Source organism: Eleutherodactylus coqui, chromosome 5 (assembly GCF_035609145.1).
Source record: "Eleutherodactylus coqui strain aEleCoq1 chromosome 5, aEleCoq1.hap1, whole genome shotgun sequence".
NCBI lineage: Eukaryota > Metazoa > Chordata > Amphibia > Anura > Eleutherodactylidae > Eleutherodactylus > Eleutherodactylus coqui.
Window position 1 is genome coordinate 17,951,799 of NC_089841.1, and position 18,934 is coordinate 17,970,732.

Here is an 18,934-nt window from a genome sequence, read left to right on the forward strand (position 1 = left end):
CCCCTGGGTTCATATCTAACACTGAATAGGGCTATTGGATAAGTCTTTTCAAAGAATCCCCATTTTCGGTGTCCTTTTAAGTATCTTGCTTTTTAGCGTGCCACTAAGTCTCTCCACCTTTCCACTACTCTAAAGGTGGTAGAGTGTGTAAAAGGCCTGGGATACATCCAGAGCAGACATGACATGTTACATTCACCTGTGAAGTTTGTACCTCTGTCTGACTCTGAATCACTTCTGGTACCCCATATTCACAGTTTACCTCGTTCATGAGCTTCTTTGTGGTTGCCTACTTGTTTGCCTTGGTAACAAGGTTGGCCTCCAACCTGCAAAGACATCATCAACAACAAGCACATATTCATACTTCCCAACAAGTGGGAGCTGAATGCAGTCAATGTGCAATCCCTGAAATGGATAGAGTGGTCCCGGCAAGTGTGATGTGGCAAATTTACTTCTGCCCTGACTCACCTATGGCATAGATCATGCTAAACTGGACAAATGATGCAGCAGCTACAGAGAACCCCGGAGTCGCTCGTCCTCTTTCAAGCGTCTACGTCATTGCTGCTTTACTAGGTGGGTCTTTCCGTGCGTCAGCTGGGCCATCATGGGATACAGGAAATGTGGTAGGCAAGTGCTGTTGACTGTTCACCATACGCTGTCCTGTTTCTGCTGCTCCCATATTAGTCCATTTATCCTTTCCTTCCTTGCTGTCTTGTAACTGTAAAGTCTTTAGCATATCAAAGTCCAAATTTTGTCAATGTCCAAAGTTTTTGCCACTGACTCATGCTGTCAGTATCTTTTTTTCTTTCTTCCACAGCTTGAGGGCCGCTGCTTTTGCTGTGCTGTCGGCGAGGGTGTCGTCTCTCACTTCTCCAGTGTAGGAATCGGTGCAAGCTCTCCACTTTGTCAGGTAGAAGTAGGGCCACCCTGAGACTCTGCACCGCTGCACCATTCTCAATTGGTTGTCCTGCTAAGGTAAAAACTGTCTGGCCTTCCATATTGGGCCATAATCATGAGCTATGCCAGATGCATACCAGGAGTCAGTGTAAAGGGTTGCCGTCTTACCTTTCGCCACTCTACACACCTCTGTGAGGGCCTTCAGTTCTGCTTCTTGTGCTGAGACATGCGGAGGCAGAGCTTCTGCTTCTAGGACATCTTGTTGTGTGACCACTGCATATCCGAAGTGGAGTCATCAATCCTCACCCTGGTACCATCTGCAAAAAGCTCAACAAATGCATTGTTAACAGAGGTTCCGGTAACTGTTTGCATACCTGCAGTTTCTTGCTGTATCAGTACTAAATAATCATGTTGATGTTCTATTTCACATGGATCAGAATTTTATAGCACGAAATCATTTATTTGCTTTTTATCTTATTTCATTTATTTATTTATTTATTTTAAAAAAAAACCCAATAGCTGATCTACAACACCTATATCACCTATGACATAGATCACCTATGCGTCCCTCCTTTGAACTGGAATACTCAATGGAAAAAGAGTAGTCGTGTTCAAATTAGTACAACGTTGAAAAAGGAAACCAAGAAGCACAAAAACAAGCACTTTGTAGGTCAAGGTGACATTGTAAGCAGCAAAGTCTGAGCGAAAATATCCTTTACATTTTTTTCATGTCACAGTTAGCATTTTTAACACAAGGGGGCACAACACAAGCAAAATTTACAGGGAATTTCAGGGAATTTCAATGTTTAACTTTCACTCTCCTGTCGGAATATAATTATAGCCTCAGTGTAGACTGACACTAGAATATACAAAAGACTTAAGGAAAAAAACTAAAGAATACGGATGAATTGACATCCTACTCTGAGCAATTCAGTCCCTCTTTCTCACATAAAAACTAAAATTACTTCATCAAATTGCGTGAAAAAGTTTGCTGGGTGACTATAGGGAAATTATTCCATCTGTAGGAGTCTTCCTTAACATCATGTGTCTGAACATCCATTGGAGAAGCAGGCAGTGGAAACCAGAACCCCTGGGAACACACCATGAGAGGGCGTCCCCTGCTCATGGGTCCCTGGCCTCTGTCCCCCCATGCATCTACTCCAATCTTCTATACACTATAAACCAGCTTAGTCATCTACTATGTCCCAAGCTGCATCTTCACAAAGAACAAAGGTTTGTTTCCCTGAACCTATCACACATCCAAGGTGGCCGCATTTTGGAGTGTAACAAAGTCTGGTCAAACAAGACCTTAGTTCAGACAATCATGATGTTAGCACTGGATACAGTGGCATTGGGGAATGTAGGCCTCCCGAGTGCAGCAAGATGGCCGCCAGAGGCAGAAAGGGGCGGGGCTACAAATCTCCCAGGTGAGGCAAGATGGCTGCTGGAGGAGGAAGGGGCAGGGCTTAGTCCTATCCCGGATTGGAGTGGCCGGAAGTAACATCACACACCCTGAAAGTGAGCACATGGGAGGAAATAATCTCAGGGTGGGGGCAGGGCTCACCCCTCTTGCTGCAGAGTCACACTATGTGGGGGTTTTAAAACATTGCAAGTGTGGCCGCCATTATAGGGATGGGCTATAGTCAACGCAAAGGCATTACATTGTTCATAATACAGGCAATACACATCCCCCACTACACTCTCTCCTCATGAATCCCTTTCCTACATTACACCACCTCCTAGCAATCTAAAGCACCTTTTCTGTCTGCTGGTCCTCCTGCTTATCTTTCTAACACATTCGGTCTATCTAAAGCCCGACCTTCATTTATTTCAGCAACTTTCCTGATCCTTTTCTTTGTAAAACGTTTCTACATGTTTTGCATATTCCAAAACATCCTGCACTGATCCCTCATTCTATTCTGCCTGCTTATTCTATCCTATTTGGAATTTCTGGACACAGTAAAACTCTTACCAAATTCCACCCATCTCTTCTTATATCCCTCGCAAATCACAATGCACATTAATTCTATAACACCGAACAAACGGGACAGACGGGATTACTGGAGAATACCCACAACGGCTCAAGGTATATATCTCCCCTACCTTTGCAACAGCCCACCCTCTACTAGTAATCCCCAACAGCACTCCCTGCACACAGTCTGGACAGGACATTTAGCTATACACAGAGACTGACTATTATATTCAGTGACCAAGACTTCAACAATATCCGGAGACTTCAGCCGTCACACCACGGCTTTAATTCCCGGCTTACCCTTTTCACATATGAGAGCATAACACACTCAATCATACCAGTAAATACGCCTATTTTAAACCCTGCGTATCCCTCCTTACGTATGCGAGCACATAACATGCTCGATCATACAAGTGGATACGCGTATTTTACATTTTCCTGGCCTCGCTCTCCAAGTGTAGTAGCGCAAACCGTGCACTATTACATAGGAGAATACGCCCCGGGCGCGCTCCCTCAGGCTTATACAGCCAAGTCCGCCCTTCTTACACATTAACCCTCACAGAATCTGTCTCTTGGTCTTGTATACACAATCTTTAACCGCCTCAGACACAGCATACAGAATACCCCTAGGCAGGTTACAGGGTGGTTTTTTTCCAAGTAGAAAGGACTATATTACCTGCCTTTCATTGATTTATCACTCTGGATTAGATATGGGCAGATTAACAGTAAGAAGTCAGCACACATCGGTAGATTAACATAAAGCAATCTTACCATGTTGATTTTCGGGCCCCTGAGCTCTGCGTGTTATCTGCCGATCTCTGTATTGTTCCAGAATGAAAAAAATCAAAAAAATCTCTACTCGACCCACCCAGGGACGCCAATTGTTCTGGATAATATTTTCCTCCAGCAGGTTTCAGGGTATTCTGTAGCTTCCTAATTGTATAGTGTGCACACATAATGAAAGAAACCAGTCGGACACAAGTCGTCAGCCTTGAATCTCAACCAGCTCTCTCTCGAGTTACAGAGCCTCGGGTTTTTATTGAAACACACGATACCTGCCCTTTAAGGACGTTTAACAGATTACATCAGTAACATATACATATTCTTTTTCGCTGGGTCATATAGAATCCCCCACCCCTTCCCTTCCCACACCTCTCTCAAGTCCAGTGTGTAAGCCAGTCTTTGTTCTATCAACATGTGGTCAGGCTGAAGGAATTCCAGTGTGCATGGCAGTCCCTGTTCAGAAGTTTCAATGTTATTTAAGAAGTTTCTGTGTGGGGGCAGGGCTAGGGAAACATCCAAGATGAACACAAGCAATACATATAGCACAAAGCACATATCTTTCACCATGCCATTGTCCAGCAACTACCATAATGAAATTATGCAGCCATTAGCCTCTAAGAGTTAAAGTCACTACAGCTGCGTAATACTTCTAGTTTATTACAAATCAATAGACATTTTATGATAACTAATTATCATGTCTATCACACAATAACACTGAAATTCCAGAAGTTCCTAGTCAAATTGTACTCACAACAATGTTCCCTCCCTATAAACCAAATCTCCTCTTATCTTCAAGAAATGCCACTATCTACACTTGAAGAAACATTCCTTGACAATCTGGCATCTAAAATTACTAAAGAAGAAGTGACAAATGCCATGAAAGCACTGACCAATAAAAGACCTGGCCCAGATGGCTTTTCGGCCCTGTATTATAAGACATTTTCACCAATTCTGTGCTCCTATCTAGCAGATTACTTCAATGCAATGAGAGACCATCACCAAATCAGCCAGACAGCCCTTCTGGCTTCTATATCAATGATACCGAAGCCAGATAGAGACTCGTTAGACAAACAAAATTACCCCCCCCCCCATTTCCTTAATAAACGTGGACATATAGCTTCTCACCACAATCCTAGCGTTGTGTTCAAATATGGCCCTTCCTTTACTAGTTGGTAAAGATCAAGTTGGATTTGTCCCAGGCCCTTGATAGTATTCGAAGAGTAATCCACCTCACCCACCTCTGTAGAACCAGAGGTATCCCAGCAATGCTTCTATCCCTAGACATACATAAAGCTTTTGACACTTTAGGCTGGGAATACCTATTCTTGGTCCTTGACCGGTGGGGGTTCCCTGGACAGTTCCTCTAATGGCTACAGATATTATATGCCTACCCCAGGGCCTTTGTACGTTATAGGGGCTCCTGTTCCGATATATTCCCGATCCATCGGGGGATATGACAGGGTTGCCCACTGTCCCAATTACTCTTCATCCTGGCCATAGAACCTCTGGCTATTAAAATTCGTAATAATCTTGATATAAAGGGGATCGAAATTGCTTCGGTTCACCACAAACTCTCAATGTTTGCAGATGATCTGCTAATGCTCACATATCTTTCCCACACACTACCATATCCAACCTAATGGCAGAACTATCCAGATTCAGGTTAATCTCTGGCTTAACAATTAACCATACAAAATCCAAAGCATTTACCCTCACGCCATCTCCTGAGTCAGTAGATTTTCTTCAGATGAACTTTCCCTTTCAGTGGGCAACAGGCTCTTTAGGCTACCTGGGCATCCAATTGACAAACTCCTATACATCCTTATATAGTCAAAGTTACATTCCCCTCCTCCGCGAGACAAGGGTACTCCTGGAGAGTTGGAGCCGATAACTCTCCCGATCCAGGAAATGTGGTAACGCCTTAGAGATGTCACTTCTATAAACTATTATAGTATTTTAGAGCGCTCCCGATACGGGTACCTGGATACATGCTGAAGACTCTTCAGCAGATGTCCCTTTGATTCGTATGGAGTGACTCGGTCCCAAGGGTCTCGCGATCCACCTTATATAGACACAGACGGAAGGGAGGTTTGGGAGTTCCTAATTATTTGAAATACTACCAGGTGGCTAAGCTAGTTTGCACTCCTTCTCTAACACTCCTCTTTGGATGCCCTTGGAAGCAACTGAAATACACCCCCCTACTACCGACTCCATTTTATGGATGCTACCCAAACATAGGCCCCCAATCAGCAATCCCATCATTAGCCACTCCCTTCATATCTGGGACTCTATAAAGTATTCAGGGAAGCTAATATCTCCTCATCTACTTCTTATGCCACTTTTGCGAAACCCTTTGTTTCTGCCGGAAATGGAATCACCCCAATCGTTTGCGAATTGGACAAGTCAGGCCTCATCAAACTGTATCATTTGCTTCCAATAAATGGACCCATCCCTTTTCCTATCCTACAGAAGATATCTTACCGCCTTCAGACTTATTCCGATACCTGCAGCTAAACATGTTATATCCTCTCTCCTTAAGAACATGAGCTCTCCACTGACCTCAACTCCATTTGAGAGATATTGCTATAAATACCCACCCGCAGCAAGCCTCGTTTTGCAGATTTACTTGGGATTGGTGCATTCCCCCTATCGTACACAATTACCATACATAGTGCGTTCGGTAAAGGACCTCGGCGAAACTCTCTCTGAGGAAGATTGGATTCAGATATGGGAGTCTAATAACAGTAGCACCAGAAATATATTAATGCTAGAAACTTCATTTAAAGTATTGCTCTGCTGGTACCTAACCCCAGATCGAGTAGCCCATGCAATACCCGGACGCTCTCCCCACTGTTTCCGTGGATGTTTAGTTTCGGGAGATATGCTCCATCTGGTGGTCCTGTCCTCGGGCTAGGAGGCTACGGATTTGAGTTTACATCTTAATATACTCAGGCCACAACATATGCAAAAACCCTTGGGTGGCGCTGTTAAGTAAACACATAAGTAATATCCCCCCCCCCCCCCAACTCTAGGAAACTAATCTCCTTCCTTTTTCTAGCCACAAAACAAGTTATTGCCCGTTTGTGGCGCAAAGCTTCCTTGGTCTTTACCGAGGTTAAGCGCAGGGTGGACTGGTATCTAATAAATGAAAAGGCGGCCTCCATTCTAGCCAATAGGCTCAAGAAATTATTGAAAATATGGTTCCCATGGCTAGATTGCTCCCTCCCCTCACAAAATAATAGATTCCTAACCTCCCTGTAAATAAGGATAATAATAAATGCCTACTAAATCACCATCCTATAGCCCGAGACTGTCCTCTGCAGTGTCCACCCCATGGGAAAAACTCCCCCTGTCTCAGAAGGCACCCCTCCCCCCTTTCCCTATATTTTCCTAATTCTGCCCTTTTTCCCCTAAATTCAGGTTGGCCCTGGCCAGGCCGTTAGTATTCTGTTACTCTCAATTAACAGTCTAGCTTCAAGATTGGACCGGGACACTAAAACAGAAGACTATTCTAAATTTGCCTTTCAGACATGTTTTCTCCTCTCTTTCCCCCCAATCTATATCACTGGCTTTTGTTACATATTAATGAGACTGGGACGCATTTCAGGTAAATGTTTATTACATTATTGTAAAATATGAAAATCTCAAATAAAAATTACAGTAATAAAAAACAAAAAAAACCAGTTTGTAACCGACAGTGTTCATTTATACTGAACAAGAAGAATTCGAACAATTGTCAATCGAGTGAGAAACAGACAAAAGGCGCTGCAAGGGGCACTGTGATGGGCACTGCAATGGGTACTGCAATGGGCACTGCAATGGGTAGTGCAATGGGCACTGCAATGGGTACTGCAATGGGTGCTGCAATGGGCACTGCAATGGGCGCTGCAATGGGCACTGCAATGGGCGCTGCGATGGGCACTGCAATGGGCACTGCGATGGGCACTGCAAGGGATACTGCAATGGGCACTGCAAGGTGTATTGCAATGGGCACTGCAAGGGGTACGTGCTTCTTGCCCAGTTCCACAAACCCCTATGTGGGAGAGTTTGTAAGGAAACACACATCATCCCAGCACCATTGGTCACATAGGAATTTATATAGATGCTACATTCACAGGTCTTCTTACATTTTACTCCGTACCTTAATACTAATGACTGGAATCCTACATTTACCGGCCAAGACTCTGATCTATTGACTATTTAGTGTGAGTCACGAAGAAGGGAGAATTATTACCAAAACATTTTTTTAAGCGGACAGTAACCACCTGTTACACTACAAAAGGGTCCATATCCAAAAATGAAAAATTCCCATCCCCTCTGTGCAATCCTATCGCTTAAGATGCAATTGTACAAAAGACGAGGATTTCCACAATCAAATTCCCATCATCCTAGGAATAAATGGAGCCGAGGAAGTTTCCTGACAGCGGAACAAGTGAGGCCGGGTGAGCCGTCATTCTTTATGCTTGTGGGGAATACAATTAATTTATGGTTTTGATTTCTCCCTTTCTCCCTAAGCTTTAGGGTTTTTACCCACTAGCATTTTTTTAATGCTGTGATATCGCTGCGTTTATTTTACTACAAATGTCAGTGGGACTTTCCAATGTTAAAATCGCAGAGCACAAAAATCGCAAGTTTGTTCTTCTGCGATTTTAACATTAGAAAGTCCCATTGACATCTGTAGTAAAAAAAAGAAAAAAGATCGCAGCGTTAAAAAAACTCTAGTGGGTAAAAGCCCCTACAGAGAGGTTTTGTGAATAAACCCAGCATTTCCACACTTGGTGCATTATTACTTTGTCATGCTGGTGTAATTTATATAGAATGTTATCCTTTACCACAGATTCTGATTGCAGCGATACAATAATTAGTAACAAAACATAGAAACATAGTAAATCCATGGAGTTCAGCCTATCACCCCAATATTGATCTACAGCAAGGCAAATATACCCAATAAAGTCTGTTAGCCAGATCAGCGATCCCGGGATCACGACCCCTCTGAAGCAAACTAGTGACTATAACCGGGGATCTTGTTGCACTCAAGAAAGCTGTCCAGGCCCCTCTAGTACTCTTCTAGTGAGCAGCACCACATCATCAGGTAGAGAAGTCCACAGTCTCACTGCTCTTACAGTTAAGAACCCTTTCTATGTTGTGTAGAAACCTTCTTTCCTCTACATGTTGACCTGGTAACAGTCCAAAACACTATTGCCTGTCCGGGTATAACTGATATGCAATATATTATGCCATGCTTCTAGCTGACTTGGAGGGCTTTGCCAGGCCTGCGGCTGCCACTGGTGCTCATCAGCTCCTTATAATCACCCAACGGAATCCTGATGGGCTGCTAGCAGCGCCCCTCACTGACTGACTATTGCCTCAGCATCTAGAGGAGCGTGTGGCAAAGACTGAGCTTAGTGAATAAGGGAAAGCCCTTTGTGGAGAACCCATTAAGACCAACCACCTACACCTTTCCAACTCAGCTGAGCTCTTAGTCACGGCTTGTCAGATGTCAGATGAGCCAAGAGGTTTATACATAAGTGGTAACTTGGAAGAGCCGGTCCGGCACAATAGTCCATATCAGGGAGCGAACATTTACATTCAATTAGCACAGAAAGTGAAAATGTAAATCTGAGATCGGGCAGATATTGTCAGAACAAATACAGAAGATCAGACTTAGAATTCAGGGCTAACGGAACCCGGGCACACAACTCCATAATCCAGGAACCTCATGTACCAAGCTTTCAAATCCCCGCCTCCAGAAACACAGCCAATCACAGCCATTCAATGACATCATTGTCATTGGCTGTGATTGGCTGAAGGCACGTGTACTTCTGGAGGCAGGGATTTAAAGCCTTTCGTGGAGAAAGGAATACTTTGCCGTGGATTAGGAGGGAGTGACAGCCTGCAGCAGCGGCGCAGATCATCTGAAAAAGTGAGTAATGATTTTTATTCTTTGCTCCACTGTATTACCGGCGTATAAGGTGACAGTTGGGGGGGCGTCTTATACGCCGGTATATATTTTTAGTGCAACACATTTCTGGATGAATTGCAGGAAAGGGGTTATATATTTAACCCCTTTCCGACCATTCATCCTGCGATCGCGGGCAGCCCATTGCATTCAGTGGAACCTGCTGTATTGCCGGCTCCATTGAATTCAATGGGCAAACATCGTTCTTCTCTGCTACAGCTGTTACAGCTGTGCCAGAGAAGAAGGATTTGTCTTCTGTATGTTCTCAATAGGGTCAGCGCTGCTGCCGCCGGCCCCATTGAGCGCATATAGAGAAGATTTATGACCCTAAGAAGGACCGTTGGGGTACTTGACACCTAAAATACACGTAACACTCTCCCTATAGCAGCTCCAACACGATAGCGCTTTCCCTAAACTCATGTCAGAATGCATCCATAGCGAACCGCGGGAGGGGCCGACTTTTATATTAGGCGGACACCTTATCTCCCCAGCCGCTCACAGCAGGGGGGTGGTATAGGGCTTAAACGTTGCAGGGGGAAGTTGTAATGCCTTCCCTGTCTTTATATTGGCCAAAAAAAGCGCTAACGTCTCAGGGAAGAAAGTTAAAGTAACCCGGACACCGCATGGTGTTCGTTACGGCTAACGAACATACCGAACACCCTAATATCCGCACGGATATCAAGTTCGGACGAACACGTTCGCTCATCTCTAGTAATTACATACATTTCTTATTCATCACTTACTGCTCTGAATTGCTTCTCTTTTCTTGTGTATGACATGTCACTTTACTTTTTATACCTTTTTTTGTAGTTCTCTCTGGTGTGAACCTTTTGATGTTGCTGTAAATTGGATTTGCGAGTAAAACATTTCCCACATTCTGAACAAGAAAATGGCTTCTCTCCTGTGTGAGTTCTCTGATGTGTTACAAGATGTATTTTGCGAGTAAAACATTTCCCACATTCTGAACAAGAAAATGGCTTCTCTCCTGTGTGAGTTCTCTGATGTCTTACAAGATGTGATTTGCGAGTAAAACATTTCCCACAATCTGAACAAAAAAATAGCATCTCTCCTGTGTGAGTTCTCTGATGTGTAAGAAGGAGTGATTTCACTGCAAAACATTTCCCACATTCTGAACATACAAACGGTTTCTCTCCTGTGTGAACGTTTTGATGGTCCAGTAAATGTGATCTGCGAGCAAAACATTTCCCACATTCTGAACATACAAAGGGTTTCTCTCCTGTGTGAGTTCTCTGATGTCTAACAAGATGTGATTTCAGTGTAAAACATTTCCCACATTCTGAACATACAAAGGGTTTCTCTCCTGTGTGAGTTCTCTGATGTGTAGCAAGGAGTGATTTCTGTGTAAAACATTTCCCACATTCTGAACATACAAAGGGTTTCTCTCCTGTGTGAGTTCTCTGATGTTTAACAAGCAGTGATTTTAGTGGAAAACATTTCCAACATTCTGAACAGGGAAATTGATTCTCTCCTGTGTGAATCCTCTGATGTGTAACAAGGAGTGATTTCAGTGCAAAACACTTCCCACAATCTGAACAAGAAAATGCCTTCTCTCCTGTGTGAATTCTCTGATGTCTAATAAAATATGATTTCAGTGCAAAACATTTCCCACAATCTGAACAAGAAAATGGCTTCTCTCCCGTGTGAGTTCTCTGATGTGTAACAAGAGATGATTTCCGTGTAAAACATTTCCCACAATCTGAACAAGAAAATGGCTTCTCTCCTGTGTGAATTCTCAGATGTCTAACAAAGACCGATTTCACTGCAAAACATTTCCCACATTCTGAACAAGAAAATGGCATCTCTCCTGTGTGATTTCTCTGATGTTTAACAAGATATGATTTCCGTGCAAAATATTTCCCACAATCTGAACAAGAAAATGGCTTCTCTCCTGTGTGGATTCTCTGATGTGTAACAAGGAGTGATTTCACTGCAAAACATTTCCCACATTCTGAACATGAAAAAGATTTCACTCCTGTGTGAATTCTCTGATGTCTAACAATGTCCAATTTCACTGCAAAACATTTCCCACATTCTGAACATACAAACGGCTTCTCTCCTGTGTGATTTCTCTGATGTCTAACAAGGTGTGGTTTTACTGCAAAACATTTCCCACACTCTGAACATACAAACGGCTTCTCTCCTGTGTGAGTTCTCTGATGTATAACTAGGAGTGATTTTACTGCAAAACATTTCCCACACTCTGAACATGAATATGGCTTCTCCTTTCTGTCAGCTCTTTGATATTTTCTCTTTCTGTGACATTTATTCTGCTTATCAGTGTGTGATGGACCAGGAGATGGGACCTGTATAAGAGAATCAGATGATGGATCTTTGCTGTGAAGGGCTGAGGAGATATCTGGGATAATGGCAGATTCTTCATATGTATCTTGTGTGATACTGCAATCGTCTGCTTTACAATCTGCAGATATCAGACGTCCCTCTGAGCTCCCGGTACCGTCATCTGCCAAGAATAAAGTGGATTTTTTTTCATATTATAGATCTTAAAATGATCCTGATATTTTATAACATTTCTATGCAAATAACAAGTCATGTAGAAAAAGGTAATCATCATCAAAGGCCGCCTGCACACGGGCGGAAATCCCGCCGCGGGATTTTCCGCGGGATTTCCGCCACTGAAAGTTTGCATAGGAGTGCATTACAATACGCACTCCTATGCAGACGGACGCGGTTTGGCCGCGCGAAATCTCGCGCGGCAAACAAACCGCGGCATGTCCTATTTTTGTGCGGGGCATGCACTCACCCGGCCGCCGGCTCTGGTCTGCGCATGCGCCGGCTGCGCGGCAGCCGGCACATGAAAGAGCCGGGGCCGCCAGGCGGGGGTGAGTACGCGCTCGTCCCTGCAGGCTCTCGGGTCGGGTCCCGCGGCGAGAATTCTCGCTGCCGGATCCGACCCGCTCGTGTGCAGGCGGCCTAAGGGTGCTTTTACACAGTGGCTAGAATAATCACTGAAAAGAGCCATTACAAACAACTGTCTGTCCATGTAAACACGAGTCCTGACAGAGCAAGTGAGTGAGGATCATTCACTTATAGAAGTCACTTGGTTTGCAGCTCACTTAACCACCAAGCGATTGTAAGTGCAGAAAACATCACCAAAAACTACAGCTGTGAATCGGGACTTACAAGTAACTAATTCTGGTTTTCATCAATAACATGGGGGTCCTGGGGGGTCTGAAAAAGGGTCATGAAGAGTAATTTGCAGCAGAGTCCTCCAAAATCCCCGGGTTCCTGTCCCCAGTAGATCTGGAGCCCAAGCTACAGGAATAGTATATTCCATACAGATGGAGTTCGGCCATTTCTGCACCAACATTAGTTTCTGGTTTTCCATAAAGAACTCATATAAAATCTCCCATGAAGCCGGATGTCAGTAACACACGGTGTGCAGCAAATACAGAACTACTCATCTATAAGACAGCTTGGTACATACAATAATTCTATATTCTGTCACCTCAGACCAGGACTAGGCCGGGGCAGGGAGGCATTCTGAGTATTGCTCTGGGGCCTCATGGCTTCTTTGTATGACCCTGGAGCCTATACACTTCATAGTTCCCTGTCATGCTGCAAAATAAATTCTCTGAGGCAGAAAAAGTTTATTGTAACCAAAAGGAAAAGGCCCTTCACAGAATAGACATATACCTAAAATGTATCCTTTATTAGTATACATTAAAATGTTATTGGCTACAAACACAGACTGCAGGTTCTTACAACAACCAGAACTGCAGTCAGAACAATTAACGGGATTAGATGACAGACCGATCAGAAATCCGCTACTGTCACTAAATCACTTATCTGTGAGCATAAACCGCTACCATCTAGACCTCACATATACAAGTCATAGATGTACAGATGGTTTACATAAATGCACTACCATCAAGACTTCTCATGTAAGGGTCGCGGGCGCGGTAGAAATCTCTATAGGAGTTTGATTTTGAGATGGAATCTCAATTGTAACCAGGAAATTATTCCTATTGGGTCGGTTTGGTTCGACACGTTTCTCTACCGATAGGGTAGTTCCTCAGGAACCGCTATCCCTCTGCACTAGTATCACAGTGCCTTTCTTTCCAGTGCTATAAGTATTAGATGATTACACAATTTTCCTGAGATCTCAGGTATTTCCCGTATACCAAATACAGGCAGCCGGGGAGATAGAGAAAAATGAGTATCAATGTCCTCTACTCCGGGTATTAATGTGGAGCAAATCTTGGAAATAATGGTCTGTCAGACTTATAATAAAGCCAGGTACACAAGAGGCTGGTGGTCTTGCCAGCTCACACTCCTCTGTGCTGATTACACCCACTGGGGGATGAAAGACTAGACTCTCACTGAGCAATTGATAATGCTCTATTAGATATGTGATAAATAACTTCATCGCCCATCAGTACAGCCTCTAACACTCTTTGTGCTTCATAGAATCCTTACAATAAATACATTCCCCTGCCTGCCTAATAGCTGCTAGGAGAAATAAAAGATAAATAGCGAATCAAAGAAGAATAAAATGGCCCCTAACCCAGATGGTAGGTTAAAGGCATCAATGATTGACAATTTACAGCTGCAGTCCCGCACGGTTTATGGGACATCACAGGGACTGCGGCCAATAAGAGCTCAGAGATTCATCTTAACCCCTTACTAACGGCCCCATCGGGATTCTACGTCCTCAGTAAGTGGGCTTTAATACTAGAAGACGTAGAAATATGCGTCCTCTTAGGATTAATGCCCACTTGGCTGAGGACGTGACAGCTCCATGCCGTAGGTGCCCGCAGGTATCCATCAGGGCACCTCCCCTCATGGATCCGAAAATACTCACCTCGGGTCCTCCGCGATGTCCCTGGTATTCCGGGACCCAAAGTTCCCTTCTGCGCATGAGCGCCCGATGTCAATCATTGGGCACGTGCACAGTGGGGCTCGAGCCCCGGGAAATTCAAAATCCCTCTGCTCCTGGCTGCCATGTGTAGCCAGGAGCAGAGGGATGTCACTCAGCATGTGATCATTTAAAGTGTAAAAAGCTTACATTTCATCTCCCCCCACAGATCATATCCGTGAGGGAGGATGAAATGACGTACGTAAGGCCCCTGGATTTATCCACGGACCTTACCCTAGCTTTTGCACACGCATCCGTCGCCAAAATGGCAGATGCATTCGCAAAAGTCAAAGATTGCCCGGGAAATTCAAAATCTCCCAGCTCCTGGCTACAAAACTTAGCCGAGAGCCTGGAGATTTCACGGAGGGCCGCAGTGAGCGGTTCCTGATCACGTGTTCGCCATTATCCAATGGATAATGGCGATCACGTAAAAGTAAAAAAAAGGTAAAGCTTCATCTCCCCTGTCCAATGCGATCGGTGAGGGGAGACGAAACTTTTTAGCGGGGCCTCTGTATTTGCACCCCGACGTGATCTTTCTCCGTGAACTTTCCCGGATTCTGCACATGCGACTGCCGGCAAAACACCGGACACATGCGCAGGAGTCGGGGAGCCCAGGAAATGTAAAATCTCCTTACTCCCAGCAACCAACGGTCGCCGAGAGCCTGGAGCAGTGACCTTGTTGAGCGGTCGCCGGTCACGTGCTAAAAAGGTAGCGATCTACCTTAGGCTGGTCTCACATGACCGGATAGGAATTACACAATTCCGCTCACATTAGCGGGTTGGAATTACGTAATCCACTGGCAGAAAAGAGAACGCAGCAGGTTCTATTTTACTGCGGATATCAGCAACACAGAGCCCATTGTGCTCCATGGTCGTGGATATACCCGCTGCCCATATGCAACTACATTGTGTACGGGTTGCGGGTACCCGTGTCATCGCTAAGCGACGGTGCGGGAAATACAAACAAAAAAAATGTACTGTGCATGACCGCCTGTGTGAGTAGGCAGTTATGCGCAGTACATTACGCGGCCGTACGCAGGGTCACAGCCGGGCTCACAGCCAGATCCGCTGCGGGCCTCCGCAAGCGGATTCCACCTACGGCTGTGTGAGCCCGGCGTTATTCAGATCACTACCTGTTATACGTATTTTACAAGAAGCCCCGGGAATGCTCGCCTTCATGCAGTTCCAGGAGCAGCTTGTTGAGCGTCTTCTGTGTGAGACCGCCGCACCTCGGCAAGCTTACAGAGACTCACAGAGCGCCACTTTTTACACCCCATACCCGCCACTGAGGTCACGAAATACCCCCAAAAAGCATGAGAGGAGGGGGGATACCCGGTTTTATTGCCCGATGTACCTATCCCAACCAGCCTCCATAATTACCCCTGTCTTCGGAAATACCACACAGTTCATATTATTACTTTTATCTAAGATTTGGGGAACGAGGAAAAGGGCACGCGGGGGGGGTATGAATTTTTTTAACGTGTCAATTTTTATTTCGAACAAGTGGGCAATGGGGCCTGGAATTTATTCAGTTGTGCCCTGAAATCCAACGGGTGTTCCCTCCATTACAGGCCTTGTCATGTGTCCCTTAAGTAGATTAGAGCCACAGCAGGAATGTTTTCGAACACGGGACAAATGGGGGTATCCATTTTGGGGTGACCGTCTTCATTCCTATGTACACTGTACAAAATTAAACAGTTTTTAAATTGACAAAATTGCCAAAAAAATGAAAATCTTAATCTTAAAGCATAAAGAAAACAGGTGGAACTATATATCCTATCAAAACTTTGTACAGTATGTTTGGACATATTTAAGATATTACAGTTAAAAATGTGAAAAAAAGGACAATTTTTTCAAATTTTTTCCAATATTGGTACTTTTAATAAATACACACAAATTATATCGGTCTATTTTCATAACCTTAATGAAGTACAACATGTGGCGAAAAAAACAATGTCAGAATCACTGGGATATGCAAAGCCTTTACGGAGTTATGCTATGTTGAACGACGCATGTCAGATTTCCAAAATTTGGCTCCGTAACTAAGGCACAAACAAGCTTCGTCACTAAGGGGTTAATGTGAAACTGTACAAAGGCTTTCCTGACACCCAGATAGGTGATATCCACGGCACAACTTTCATCCACTACTTCTGTGAATGGGAATGCATTGTGGCTTGTAGTTTGACCCCCCCCCACCGCCCCGACAATCACAAGCAGTCCAAACTAGCCGGGCTTCATGTAACTGTAGGGTCATGGCAAACCGCAATACCATACAGACTGCCATTACACTCCAATGAGTCTCCATGTAGCCATAGCCATACTGGTGATCCCTTCACCAATTTAGAGGGGTTGCACGAATTACCAATATAAAACTTAGAGAACAATAAAGACAGACAATGATGTTTTATTGGCCACCATCACTCACAAGTCCCACCAAGCTGGATATCCACTCTGTAGATACAACCTAGCAGCTCTTACTGGTGATGCCAGATACCTCCTCCTCCGGTCCTGCAGGAACTAAATACAAAGCGGAGGAGCTAGTCGGGATAGTTGGGGGACAGGGGCAGCATGGGCCAAGGCATCGCCGCCGACTACTGTAGCACTAGGGCTGGTGGAGCCGAGATCTTCTGTGGACACATTCCATTTGATATAGTAGTCATCCGCGATATAGTCGCTGACTAGTGTCACTGTAGACCGGGTTGCTTACATATCAGCAACTAATGAGGCCGCCTGCAGATGACCGTGTCTAATCCTGCTGCGAGAATTCTCACAGTGGGACCCGACCCCCTGCAGGGACCAGCGCGGCTCCGGCTCTTTGATGTGCTGGCTGCCGGCCAGCAGGCACATGACGGAGCCGAGCCGCCAGTCAGGGAGTGACATTTCTGTGCAGAGCTCACAGAGCCCCGCACCGAAATAGAGCATACTGCGATTTGTTTTCCTCGCTGCCGTCTGCATAGGATTATTCTTTCTAACACAATCCTATGGCAGCTTCCACGGGTGTAAATTCTACGGGAAATCCTGCTGCGGAATTTCCGCCCGTGTGCCGGGGGCCTAAATGTGTGCTGGTGATATGTAGGCCTTCTGATTATACTGACTATAATCAACAACTGTGTAGTGAATGGCTCTACTAATCCAACTAGCACAGTGTCCTGCCTGGCTCACACCCCACTTCCTGCCTACAAGCACCAGGGGCACATGCCCCACATCACCCCTCCACAGCTATGATCCTAAATATATCCATTACCTGGTGATGGGAGCGGCTGGCGGGTCTCCATCATGGCCTCCTTGTACAGATCCTTGTGTCCTTCTAAATACTCCCACTCCTGCATGGAGAAATAGACAGCGACATCCTGACACCTTATAGGAACCTGACAACACAATATACAGTCATTACCCAGAAGCCTCTATTGCTGTTACTGTATAATGTCCCAGCATTCCCTGCAGAGTCACCTCTCCAGTCAGCAGCTCAATCATCTTGTTGGTGAGTTCTAGAATCTTCTGTACATTGATGTCCTTGTGTATCAGGGGGTGAAGTGGGGGCCCCATGATTGGGCTCAGGGGTCTTCCCCATCCATCACACACAGGGGCCCGACAGCCATCACTAGAGGTCTTCTTCACTACTGTGTAATCCTGTATATGGAGAGACATTTATAAATATCACTGCAGACATTTCCAGAGTCCATCACCTCTCCAGTGACATCATCAGTCATTACCATAGATAAGCATGACATATGACATCACCAGAATCTCTCCTCTCTACAGTGACATCATCTGTTATTACCATAGATAAGAATGATGTAATGTGACATCATCAGAGTCTCTCACCTCCCCAGTAAGCTGGAAGAGTATCTCTAGGGTGAGGTTGAATACACTCTCCGCCATCTTGTTTCTGTTGTCCTCCATCTTTGATGAATGAATCCTGTAGGGACCTGAATGGAAACAATATGAACCAATGTAAAAACCACAAAAACCAACATCTCCAAGTTCAGCTGCCGGTATTTTGAGGGACAAGTAGGATTTATAATAGCAGCATTTAATGTGGGAGAACCTTAGAAATACTTTATTAGGAATTCATTTAATAAGAAATTTTATAAAAACATTTGCTGGAATCCTTTAACCCCTTAGTGCTATAGGTAGTACATGTACGTCCTGCAGCGTCGGGGTATGTATGAACGCGCGGCGATCTCCCTCCATACAGCGCGAGCGCCGGCTGTTTACTGCGGCTGATACCAACTCCGATAAGCTGTCAATTCTGATAGCGCCATTTAAATGGGATGAGATCGCAGGGAGCCGTGCAGGTGTCATGGCAGCCGGGGGCCCTCTGTAACGCCCCGGGCTGTCCTGGCAGAATGCCTATCAAGCCATGCCCGTGGCTCCTCCAGAAAAGGAGTGAGAAGATGAGCCCATTCCCATCTAATTACTTCTCTGT

At 44.9% G+C, this 18,934-nt stretch overlaps 1 protein-coding gene across 3 annotated transcripts in view; it reads right to left on the reverse strand.

Annotated features, from left to right (window-relative positions):
* Positions 1 to 8,355: 8,355 nt before the first annotated feature.
* LOC136628981 (zinc finger protein 585A-like) overlaps positions 8,356 to 18,934 on the reverse strand; it is a 380,809-nt gene continuing 370,230 nt past the window's right edge. For all 3 annotated transcript variants that reach the window (XM_066605057.1, XM_066605056.1, XM_066605063.1), the window contains 4 exons: positions 18,331 to 18,434; positions 17,956 to 18,135; positions 17,750 to 17,873; positions 8,356 to 12,090 (listed from right to left, as the gene is read on the reverse strand). In XM_066605057.1, the coding sequence (XP_066461154.1) occupies positions 10,394 to 12,090; positions 17,750 to 17,873; positions 17,956 to 18,135; positions 18,331 to 18,434 (2,105 nt within the window). In that variant the 3' untranslated portion in view covers positions 8,356 to 10,393. The remainder of the gene's footprint in view (positions 12,091 to 17,749; positions 17,874 to 17,955; positions 18,136 to 18,330; positions 18,435 to 18,934) is intronic.